General features: G+C 38.4%; 1 protein-coding gene across 2 annotated transcripts in view; it reads left to right on the forward strand.

The window, feature by feature from the left end:
- The window catches only part of eIF4G2 (eukaryotic translation initiation factor 4G2), a 7,703-nt gene extending 1,388 nt beyond the window's left edge, over positions 1-6,315 (forward strand). The window contains exons 3-5 of one of the 2 annotated variants that reach the window (XM_017629314.1): positions 6-260; positions 1,062-2,317; positions 3,503-6,315. In XM_017629314.1, coding sequence (XP_017484803.1) covers positions 6-260; positions 1,062-2,317; positions 3,503-5,989 — 3,998 coding nt within the window. In that variant the 3' untranslated portion in view covers positions 5,990-6,315. Of the gene's footprint in view, positions 261-1,061; positions 2,318-3,502 lie in introns of both variants that reach the window. The other variant, XM_017629316.1, reaches the window with a different exon arrangement.
- Positions 6,316-13,185: the final 6,870 nt, after the last annotated feature.

A 13,185-nucleotide genomic window follows, 5' to 3' on the forward strand; every position in this document is an offset into this window, starting at 1 on the left:
TACAACTACAACTACAACGGCAACATCAAGCAACATCCTGACTGATATAAATAATGCAAATAGTTCTAACGATAGTGGTATTTTAAGAGAAACGACAACAACTTCAACAGCGAATTTAAGACAACAACAACAACAGCAGCAGCAACAACAGCAACAGCAACAGCAACATCCACATCAATCAGCATTGCAACAACGTAGCGGCAGCGTGACAAAAAGTGGGAGCTTGACAGGCGGCTTGACGACGAAAACGAACACAAAAAGTAGGTGAACAAAATAAATAAAGATAACTTTTCGTAGAGTCGTAGGCTTGAAGTGACAATGAGTAAACTTATGTTTTCATATTGTCTTCATTGCTGTTTGGCTTTACGGAGGATTTACAGTCGGCCTTATTGCGTAAGTCGTAAATTAGACATAATTTCACGACTCGACAACATTAGCATTGCCCATTTTCGTGTCGAGTGAAAGTCTGATATAAATCGAGATCGCACCACGACGGAAAGGTTGAAATTGCGCACAAACCTCAGTAATTTATGGACACCCGCATATACATATATCTCTCTCTATTTATGTCTATAAAAATTACTTCACATCTGGCTTATCATGTCATTTTTGTAACAGCATACAAATTCATCAAAGAGTTCTTGAGGAGTGACTGTCCCTGGCCAGATATAAATCTTTAGCAATTCTCTCGAAAAACGACTAGGGAGTTGAGATAGATTTTTAAACCTTTCATGAAAATAAAGTGGTATTATGACTTTGATTCGATGTTTGGAAGTACAATAAAAAGAAGAGATAAACCCATAAAATGTTATGCCAAAGTTATTACGATTTTGAGCTGAATCGATTTGGACATGTCCATCTGTCTGTCTGTTGGAACGCAAACTAATTCCTCAATTTGAGAGATAGCCGACTATAATTTGGCACGCGGCGGTCTTTAATACTGTCGGTCTGTTTATTTAATGTCGATTTTAGATTAGTTTACTTTCTTATTCCTTTGCCCTTGTTTTCTTCTTTTGCATATACATATGTATAAATTGTCCTTTTTTAATGCCATTTCTAAGGTGATTTCCTCACGGACATTCATCAAGCGACCGATCGCACTTCACACTTGCACACTTCGCCGCAACTGCAGCAACTACTGTCGCAGCCAACAAAGCACCTGAAGACTCAGGAAATCGTTGCACAATTCTTGCAATCATCGTCAGAACAGCAATTGCAATTTCTAAACAGTTCTTCGTCCGCTTGTGAAGATGAGGAAGAAATGTGCGCTCGATTACAAATGCGGATGCAACAAGATGCTGCTGAGGCCGCAAGCAGTATGCAAGATGTTAAATTTGGCGATTTCGCTGAGGTCAAAGATTGTCAAGGCACGGCGTCGTCATCGTCGTCGACCCCGACCCCGGTGCTACCACAACAACAGCAGCAACAACCACTACAAAGGCGACAATCTACAAAGTCCAATTCACCCCACAAGGAAATTAATAAAAATAAAAGCGCCACGACGAAAGACACTGTAGATTGCACCCAGAATGTCAGCACGGCAACGCTTACCAAAACCAGTAGCGCGTCCAGCATCCGTGATGGTCAAAAAACTGCTACTGTAAGCACTGCCAATAGTGCAGCTACTACTGCAGCCTCTCCCGACAGTGCTGTGGGGCCGCCAAAACCGCGCAAATACTCGCTGGATGAGCTAAAGGCGCTTTCGAAATCCAGCGAGGCGCGCAAGCCGCCCATGGTATCGTGTCAGCGCGGTGACTGCATTTCACAGCTATTCGTTTCGCGTCAGCAGCATCATCACCTGACGCATCACGCGCACAACATGTCCTCACTGGCACTACATCAGCATCTGCAGCAGCAACAATACCAACACATGAATTTCAATGAGTCAATGGAATTGGTGAGCGGCAAGCGTGGACGCAGCGCACAAACGAAGAAACATCACGAGCATCAGGCTGGCGGAGGTGGTGCTGTGAGTGGCGTACTAAGTGTTGCGGCTGCAGCCGGCGCAGTGGGCCAGGGCGGAATCGGCGGTGCCGCTGGCGTGATGAGCGCGCAGCAACAACGGAAAGTCGACTTTATACGTGTGCAGTTGTCGCTGAAGGAGGAGATAAAGCTGTCGGAGTGTGAGAATGCTTGGCAGCCGGAAACATTACGCAGCAAATCGAATAATGTTTCGCCTTCGGGCGCCAACGATGACATCGACGCTGTGTTGAAGAGAGTGCGCGGCGTACTGAACAAGTTGACACCTGACAACTTCGATGTATTACTCAAGTCGATGACCAGCATCTCGATGAATACACAGGAGAAAATGCAACAAGTAGGCATATTGATATGATCGATGTGGCATTGCTTTGCAAACACTTTGAAAATTCAGATTTGAGTACTGCCCCTTGAGCTGAAACATTTCTGGCTTGTCAAAGTGTGCGAAGTAGGTTTATGAAAACAGCTCACTTAATATTCGAGTTGAAGATTGCGAGTTAATATCGAAATTTTTGTATATATTTAACAACTGAAATTTTGAAATTGAAACATATACATCTTTTTAATTTCTATTTTTCTNCCGATGTGGCATTGCTTTGCAAACACTTTGAAAATTCAGATTTGAGTACTGCCCCTTGAGCTGAAACATTTCTGGTTTGTCATAGTGTGCGAAGTAGGTTTATGAAAACAGCTCACTTAATATTCGAGTTGAAGATTGCGAGTTAATATCGAAATTTTTGTATATATTAAATTCTGTTTTAACAGCTGAAATTTTGAAATTGAAACATATACATCTTTTTAATTTCTATTTTTCTCGTCCCGTCGTCATTATAATGTAAATGTTCAGCTTAATTTTTCGCATAATTACAACTCAGCTTAGATTTCAATCGAATAATAAGTCAGCCCATCTTTTTCCTTAAATACATATAGATGGTCGTGTGCCATAACGACACAATTCAAAATTCAAAAAACAAAAACTGTTGTTACTGTTCAGTGGCTCTTGTCTCTAATCCTTGTCTAATCGTTTTACGTCTTTTACTAAAGTAAGCAGTAAGGATTGCTAAAGTAAATACTAAAGATTCGACAAGGATTAGAGNCTGGCTCTTGTCTCTAATCCTTGTCTAATCGATTTACGTCCTTTACTAAAGTAAGCAGTAAGGATTGCTTAAGTAAATACTAAAAATTCGACAAGGATTAGAGACATGAGCCACTTAACAGTAGTAACGTTTTTTTTTTTTAATTATGAATTGTGTTATTGCACAGGATCATCGATATCTATAGACATGCAAATAANGTGGCTCTTGTCTCTAATCCTTGTCTAATCGTTTTACGTCTTTTACTAAAGTAAGCAGTAAGGATTGCTAAAGTAAATACTAAAGATTCGACAAGGATTAGAGAGACATGAGCCACTTAACAGTAGTAACGGTTTTTTTTTTTTTAAATTGTGAATTGTGTTATTGCACAGGATCATCGATATCTATAGACATGCAAATAATATTCATCACACTTTCGTGCTTCACAGGTGATGCTATTGATTTTCGAAAAAACCGTGAGCGAACCGAATTTCGCCCCTACATACGCCAAGTTTTGCAAAGTGCTTTTCCAAGAAATCAAAGCGGAGAGCAAATCACTTTTCTCTAGTTCGCTAATCAACCGCATTCAGACTGAGTTCGAGACAAATGTAAACGATGCAAATGCGAAGAAATTGAAGCTGCAACCGCTGGTCGATAAGTTGGAGAGTTGCGTCGACTCCAAAGAGCGGCTGGAACTGCAGGCCGAACTGGAAGACCAAGAATATCAGTTTCGACGTCGTGCTTGGGGCACGGTTCGCTTCATTGGTGAAATGTTTAAACTACAATCGTTAACCAACGACCGTGTATTCTTGTGCATCGAATCCCTACTGGAGCATGGCTCCGAGGAGAAGCTGGAGTACATGTGCAAACTACTGACCACAGTCGGGCATCTATTGGAATCTCCGGAGCACACAAGCAATGCTCGAATGGATAAAATCTTTCGTAGAATACATGAAATTATACACAAATCGCGCAGCAATAAATCAGGCGGCCACTTCAAGATCAGCAGCCGTGTGCGTTTCATGATGCAGGATGTTATGGACTTGCGTGCGCGCACCTGGGATCATCCGCAGGCTCAGCCACAACAGCAGCACCAGCAACAAATGCTGCCTCAGCAGCAGCTACAGCAATCATCCCAGCGACGCTCAGCGATTAGTGCGAAGCAGGATGACAAAATACAGGCAGGAGTCGGCAGCAGCATGTACGAGAAGAACAATCGGCTGGGCAACTATGGCGGAGGTGGGGGCAGCGTCGGTGGCGGCGGCAATCAGGGTAATCAACGGCACCATTATACGAAATCGCATAAGTCACAGCAGTTCATGCATCCACATGAACAACAAAATGTTAATATTGACGTCAACAAACTGAATTTTGCTAGGGACGAGGTAACGCAAAGCACAACAAAACTCGGCAGCCCCGGACTCTACCTCTGGCGCACCAATCAGCCAGCTAGTTCTTTAAAAATGAACACCAGCGGCGCGAACACTGCGGCAAACAGCGGCGGATTTAAGCGACAGTCCTCTATGATTGGCGCCACAACAGGCATGTCTACAGTGTCGGCCATGGCCAACAATCCTTTTCAAGCGCTCGATAGGCAAGAAAAATCAAATGACTTGCCGATGGATGCGTCCTCGCCACAAGAGCAGCAAAAAGGTACACAGTTTTCAATGGAACACGCTGACTTGCCAGATTTTAGCAAGAAAGAATGTCAAAAACTGCTTAATCAGCTGATCGAAGAGCTGCTCGCCGCTGTCAGCAGTCACAGCAGCAACGGCTGGCAACAGGAGACAGTCAACGAGTGGAATAGTCTCAATACGCGCCAACAAAAGTCATTGCTCAACTACCTACTTAGCGACTACCTATACTTGCAGACAGTGAAGCGCGCGCATCGCAAAGCCTGCGCGGCTATATTCGTGCACCTGATGCGTACCAAAATGTGTGGGCCACAAATATTTACGGAAGTGTACACGGAATTGGCCGACGAGCTGCGCGAACTGCTAATTGACGTACCGAATCTGTGGACGTATGTATTTGAATTTATAGGACCGCTGCTGCATGAGCAACTTTTGCATTTCGACGACATTTGGCTGCCACAATGGGCGGCCGATAGCAAATTCACAAAACGATTTCTCCATGCGCTCATCACTTACTTCACCAGCGAATTTGGCACAACGTACACGCGTGAGCTATGGAACAAGGAATTCAAACTGGATCATGGACAGCAATTCATTAGCGATGCCGCACAATGGCAAGCATTTGTCAACTTAAACCACTTCCAGTACATACACGATCGTAACTACAAGCCACCACAGAGAGAAAAGTCAACGTCGACGTATCCCGCTGCCATAGCGGAACAAGTGACGCGCATTGAGTATTTGCTGAATACGATCAATGGCTGCGACCTAGCCATTGACTACATAAATACGAATGTGCACATAAATACGCATTTTATACGCAGCCTTACAAAATTTCTCTGCTGTGATTACGCAACTGTGATGCCGGCGACGACGACGGCGCCGACGCAAACTGTTAAAAGTAGTAGAGAACTAGACTCCGAACTCTTTCGACACAAATGCATACCGCTACTGAGACGTTGCCTAGACGGCCTCGAAACGCATGAGGTGGCCTGCCTCGACGCCATTGTCGACGCCATGCAGAAGGTTTATGAAACGCCAACTGCCAATCAGCTCATTTGTAGCATATTCGATCTAATCTACGACAGTGAAGTCATTCCGAAAGAGTCCTTCGACAAGTGGTATCGAGCGGTACAGGCCAGTGACTGTGTGACTGATAGTAAAGACGCGGGTATGACGAAAGCGTCAACAACAAAAAAGGTGTCAGCGACGCTGGCGGTTTCATCCTCTTCTAGCAGAGGTAGCAGCGGTGCTGCGCGCCTTAATGAATACTTACATGCGTACATGGAAAAGCTGCTTTAGCGCCGTAGGCACAGTTAGCAGCAGTACTGTAGTGGCGGTGGTGGAATTGGCGTTGGCGGCATGGCTAAGAAACAACTAAATTACGCCCAGCCACTATTCCAGTGAGAGGGAGAGAAGTGAAAGTGAGAAGAGGAACTATAATGAAATTTCGTACTGAGTGCTGTGCCCATGAATTGCCGCCGCTAGCGTGGCCTCTCACCCCCATACAAAAATAATGAAAAACACAAACCGATTTAGCACTGTATATATGAAAATTGCATAATTTTTAGCTGCGTGAAAGGGAACTACTAACAAAGGAAAAAACAAAAATAATAGCAAAACTAATAACTAAAAACAAAAGATAAAAAAGAAGACAAATTTAAAATTAACTATCGCATTAGTGTGCGTATGTGTGTATGCGTGTGTATATATTAGTGAGTAAGGCATTTAGCGTAAAACTTCTTAAAAAAAGTTTTCGATAAACACAAAAAATAACCCACAATGATTTGGTCTCAAAAAGCTGATTTTAAAAATCGACACGTAAATATTTTACTAGTTTGCTATTTTTTATTGATTTTTTTTTTTTTACCTAAAAACACATTTAATACGCCATTAGTTGCTTTTGGCTTCTCATATCATTTATTTCTTTTATCCTAATTTCGGAAAATCATAAAAGTTGAAAAACCAATCGTTCGTCCCTTACGATGATACATGACGCTAACTAACACGTATACATAGATTTTTGTATGTAGTACAATTATATTATATATTGTAAATGAATTAAATTAGTTTTACAAATGAAAACCTACACTGGAATCTCTAAAGAAAAATGGAAAGCGAAAAGAAAAATGAAATATCTTGCAACTGCAATATCTGTAATTATGCAAAAAAGCGGGACATTCGCACATGTATATGTACATAGATGCCCCGAGCAAAAACCTTTTCGACTTTTCATAACTGCGCAGGCGCGAGCGAGCACTAAACTGAAACTATTTCAGTTAAGGAATTTCTTGCGCCATATCCATATGCTGTCGATCCCCTAATTAATAATTCCTACCATTAATTTTTTTTTGTATATACATATGTAAATGCTTAAGCAGGCATCGTAGAAATTAACATATTTACACATTCACACGCACATCATTTATTTATCATACACACGCGATCCACATTGTCTTGCCTTGCCATTAACCTTTCCACTTTACACTTTCCACGGGGCTTGACGACGCCTACGTACATATATTCAGCCATTCCATTGCCACTTTCAGCCTTGGCTACATACATATAAAGCTAGCTGGTTGTATGCTTCGTTTAATGCATTTTCGTCTTTTTTCTTGGTACTTTTACCGTTAGGAAATACTACTATTACAAAAAATTCACTATATATATCCATTTCACATGTATGTACATAGAAAATTGCATATTGCATTCGAGGGTGGTGCAACAAATTTCATAGTAATTTTAAGTAGTTTTCTGTTCATACATTTTTTTTTTTAAGGAAACTTTCGAACTGAAGAACTATGCTCATCGCATTAAACTAATTGTTTTTTTTTTTTTAATTCTGTGATCGGCATTATTATTATTATTATTTTATTTATTTGAGAAGTAAATTAACCAAGTCATTCATACGCACACAGCTTTCTATCCACAATAACAAAATTGGCATTTTTTCGAGTAATTGTTGAATGAAGAACAGAACAACAGAACCGAAGAAATTACAAAAAGTTAACCGAATACAAAACTACCAGGCATCTAAAATCCCAAAATTCCATAAACCCTAACTAAAAATAATCAAAAATGATACAGAAATTCCAAAGAATTGTTGTAACTTTTGTCTAACCGAATACATTGTAAAACGTTCGACGATTAAATTGATTTAAATAAAATCAAATAAAAAAACTAAACAAAATTTAACTATAATTGATAGTAACTATATATAGGAAATTTCAATATGAAGAGCAAAGTATTTTAGACCGAAAACGGATAATTAGAAAAAAACTGAACAAAAGTTACACAGACACACAAAACTAAAGGAGTGGCCTAATCAGGGCACACAACACAAGCATTATTTTGTTTTTGAGCTCACTCAATCCGAATCCGCTATCCAAATTGGCGCAACGGAACGGGTCTTGGTTCAAATTTAAAATCAAAAAACGTCTGAAAATCCAAGAAACATGCGAAAAAATTATGGTTAAGTTGGAATGAATAAATGTCGCGCCAATCCTGAAGCGGTGCCGTGTTCAGCGCTTCAAAATATATAGGGAGTACATACATGCATATGTCGCGTCCCCAGATCAAGACACTCTTTTCGGGTTTGTGTGCAGCTGTGTTATTTAAACCACAAAAAACAAGTACCCTGTGCGCTTTAAGCCGCCTTTATTATTAATTTTCTATGTTAAACATAAGCATATATTAAACATAGCGACTAAAAATAAAATTCTATTATATTCCATATATTTTTTATGTATAAAGGTTTTCGTAGCAATTAATAGTGAAACCTCCAAATTCAAGAGTAAGGCATTCAGCTAATTGTAGGACCAACGTCCTTCAAGTTAAATATGTGAAAATGAAAAATTACGCAATTTTTTCATATAATTTTTAAGTAGCTCTCAATTTTAGATACCATTCAATTGCAGAAAAAAAACGTAAACAAAAAGTGAAAATGGAATTATATGAATGAAATAATAATGCTTAAGAAAATTACACGCCCAGAAAATGTGTAAAGGACAAAAAAACTATGACTTAACCTTCAAGAAAATCATAAAAAAAAAAATGCAGTTGCATTTTGGGGCTAACGAAATTTGTTTGTTTTGTTGTTTTTTAAGCATGAAATATATTTTTTTGTACACGACAAAAATTTGAGATCCTTCTTTCTAGCCGTTGCTGGTTAAAACTGTAAGAAAAAAGAAAAAAAAAATAGAATAAAAATTTTGAAGCGGTAATTTGCAACTACAATTACTACCGAAAGAAAACCTTTTCTGTATCCAGTTGGCAAAATTCGTGAAGGGATAGACTGACTTTCCGTGCTCGATAGATAGAAACCTCTAACACCTCTGTTAGGCCCAAGGCCCTAAAGAAGTTAAAAAGGCCTTTTAGGGGACAATGAATGAATGAACGTTCTGATGCCACATCAGGCCTATGTTTCGTGGACGATTCTTTACTTTTTTTTTTGTTTTTTACGGAATAACAAAAGTTTCGGGTCTTCTAATCCATCTTCTAATAGAAAAAATCTTTTTGGTACACAGTCGGCAAAGTTAGAAAGAGAGAGGCCTTTTAGTAGCATAAATACTTATTTGAACTTTTGAAGAGATACGCTTTCCGTGCTCGGTAAATAGACAGATATTGATATGCGGTGTGCACTGCGATCTTAGATCTTTTGTGGCCCCTTTTCTTCACAAAACTTCGGCCCAAGGCCATTAAGAATGAATGTGCTTATGCTGGTTTCACATCAGTCGGCAAAATTCGAAAAGAAAAAGCCTTCTTGGCCTTCTGACCTTTTCGACGTTCGATTTCTTACTGATTTTTTTATTTAACTTTACTCCAGATTTAGAAGCGCCCGCATTATTTGGCCAACTGGTTAAATTCACTGGTTTATTTGTAGTTGTTAATGAGCTGTAAGAAACATTTTAGGTAATTTTTTGTTCTTGATGTTTGGAAAAGAAAAGTTTTAAATATTTTATTTAAACCGCTTGTTTTAAAAGATATCTTTTTGTTAGAATGCTGTGTATTTACAAAGTTTTAACTCTTAAAATTAATTTCGTTGGTCTTAAAATGCAGCTTGTAGCTTCGTTTATTATCTTAATAAAGGAAATAATTTTCTGTAAAACCAATTAAAGATATACATATACATATACCTACATTAGACCATGTCAAAAAAAAACAAAAGTCCTGCAATGCGACCAGAATAAGACTAAAATTTTAGCATTTGGTATAGTAATGATCCCCGCTCCAGGACGATTCTAAGAGGTCGCGCGCCGAGCCTTTAGTTTCCCAATCGGAATTTCACGTAAGAAAATTTAGTCCCTTCCTTTTGAGGTCAATATAATTATCTGGGATCAATGAAATCACTCGAAACTGTAAGAGTACATTGATTATATGCCATTTAAGTATTATGCAGGCTCAGATTATTTAAATTCCTAAATTATCCCTTTTTAATCCCTTGTCCGATTTGGGTCAAATGTAGTATATACCAATTTTTTTTGGAATTTAAGGAATCTTAGCATGCATAATACTTAAACGATAATGTAATACATTGATTATTCTTTCAGTTTCGAGCATTTTCATTGATCCTAGAAAATAACATTGACCTCAAAAGGAAAACTAAAGGCTCGACGCGGGACCTCTTAGAGTGGTCGTAGAGAGGGGAGATTTATGGAGGATCATTACTAAACCAAATGCTAAAATGTGAGTCTTATTCCGGCCGCATTGCAGCATTTTTTATTTTTATTTTTTTTTGACGTGGTCTAACCTACATACATATAAAAGAAAATATGCAAAAATTGAAAAGCTATAGGATAAATAAGAAAATGTAAACGTAATCAAACACGCAAGTATTCATGAAAAGTAAACAGAATGTGAAGTGAATTAAATATTAGCAAGTCAGCTGCATTATAAACAATGAAAATGAAATAGAAAAAAAAATATATAAACAAGTACCAAATACATGCAGATGTGGGTACCTTGCGAATCTTAACAAAACCATTTACACACCTATGTAACAGTAATAGTAATTATATATACATAGAGCAGAAAAGCATCAGACATTATATATAATCCATACATGAATCCGATGATAGGCTCATATTAAACATACATACAACACTCAAGTAAAATGAAGTTAATAAGAAAATCGAAAATTTGAAAAAGTTAATAAGCAAAACAGCAAGCAAGCTTGACATATTTCGTGCTATCGAAGTTTATTAGACTAGACGCCCAAGTCTAGAGCAAGCAAGCATAATGACGACTTTAAATAAAAAATAAAACAAAGTAAAAAATATAAAAAATGCCGCGTGCATACAACTGCATATTTCTTCGATAAATGTGCATATGTATACGTGTGGTCATAGTATAATGGATTAAACAAAACGAAAAAATTTCCTGCCTTTTTATTTACAAAGCAAATGTGCTTGGCTAGCACTTGAACTGACAGGTTGGTTTTACTTACTATTCAATGTTGAAAATTACAAACAAAAAAAAAAAAATAGGAAAAATAGGTTGGTATTCAAAAAGCATAAAAGGTGTGCTATTTTTTCACTAAAATACAACTTTTTGGTGCTGGAATTATGTATAGTCTAAAATCACTTTGCTGATATTATTACTAATTAAATACATTTTCCTCTTCATTTTTTTCATAAAAGTCTGCACATAATTGACATCACAATATTTTACACCAACGTCATCACTAACTGACTGCACGATGGAGCGACGCGGACGTATTCCCGTGGCACGCTTTCGCACGCAAGAAGGCAAAACGCGCAGTCGCAGTCGTGTGCGCGATCCTGATTACAACGAACAAGATCCTGAAACTGATCTCTTTACACTGCTGGAGGATAATATTGCGCTGAAGGAAGAGAATAAAGCTTTGAAAGTTGAAATTGAAGATGGTGAGTAAAGAATTGAAATTTAAGGCATTTCGTATTTTAAGGACAGAGGACATATTTTGTACCAAAAAAATTTTTCTGCATTCCCTAATAGTATTAATTGTCTGATAGCAGATATACTACCATAATTGTGGATAGGGTTAGTTAGTTAATTGTTACAGCGTCCCCTATGATCTCTCTCTGATACCGTGCCTACGACAGCCAATTCTTCGTACCGGAAAGACTCGGGTTTTACCCGACCAGGGGCTGTGATTTCGGCAATCTAACGTTGTTTTCACTCATACATGGCTCCGAAAAATTAGCACGGCTGCCGCAGTGGCGCACAACACCCGCTACGCTGCCTCCACGGCTCAACAAAGTTCAAATGAGCAGCACAACTACAACACCGACCAACCGAACCCCCACCTACACGCCGCCGCACAGTGGTTCAAAATTGGCATGTTGCGTTCGCAATTCACTGGAGCCTTAATTTTTTCATCAATTTGATTAATTTGTTTGTATTAAATTTTTTAGTGCAAAGTGCTGAAAAAGTAGCAATTTTAAAGAAAATCGATTCTCCTGTTCCAGTTGATAAATCTAACAGAATAAAAACTGTTTCAAAACAATTGTAGAGTTCTCCCAAAACGAAAACAAAATTGAAATGTAAAAAAAATTTCCCAAATTTTTTTTTTCTTTTTATAAAAATTTCGGGAATGTAGTTTTGTAGATCATTAAATTTTACTATAATAAAGTGCAAGTTTTCAAGTGGCTAGTTGATTTTTAATGATATAACAAACGCTTTTATTTTTCATTTAGCATGCAGATGTGCTCGAAATGTTAGCAAAAGAAATTATAAAAAATCGACGCGACCTCTTAGCCACTTGCAAAATGCACCTTATTTTACTAAAATTTAGTGATCTATAAAACTGCATACCCAACAAACTCAACATTTTTTTTGCGATTTTTTTGTAACATTTAAAATTTTTCTTGTGAAATTTTTTTTCGTTTTGGGGGAACCCTACAATTCTTTTCAACTAAGTTTTTATTATGTAACATTTATTAACTGGAGCAGAAGAATCGATTTTCTTCAAAATTGCTACTTTGCTCTAAAAAATTTAATACAAAGAAACAAAAATTCAACAATCGCGCCCAACTGGACTGCTGAGTGGAAGAATGACCTATCTCGGCAGCCAGTTGGAAAACACCCTAACTCAAAAAACTTTTCAAGAACGCCCTATTTCAGAATTCTATTGGAAAACACCCTGTCTCAGAATTCGGTTCAAAAACGCCCTATCTCACTTCAAAATGAATTTAAAATGTGCTGAAATAGGGTGTTTTTGAATCGGCAGCTGAGATAGGTCGATCTTTCACTCAGCAATCGAACTGGTCAGTTGAAATTTTTTTTTAGCTTTCATTAGAAAAAATAATCAAATAGAGTAAAAAATGAAGGCTTCAGTGAATTGTGAAAACAAAATGCCAATTTTGAACTACTATGCGTCAAACGTTCTGCTCAGCGTCGATCAGTCCAAGCTATACCGTAATGTGCCATCAGCCTGCCTTGGCTGGTACCACCACATGGCAGCAGCCCCAATATCAGCACACACTAACAAATGCCCTGCAGGCCACACTACACCTCAC

Source organism: Rhagoletis zephyria, unplaced genomic scaffold (assembly GCF_001687245.7).
Source record: "Rhagoletis zephyria isolate East Lansing unplaced genomic scaffold, Rhagoletis_zephyria_1.1 Rzeph_scaffold_06692, whole genome shotgun sequence".
Lineage (NCBI taxonomy): Eukaryota > Metazoa > Arthropoda > Insecta > Diptera > Tephritidae > Rhagoletis > Rhagoletis zephyria.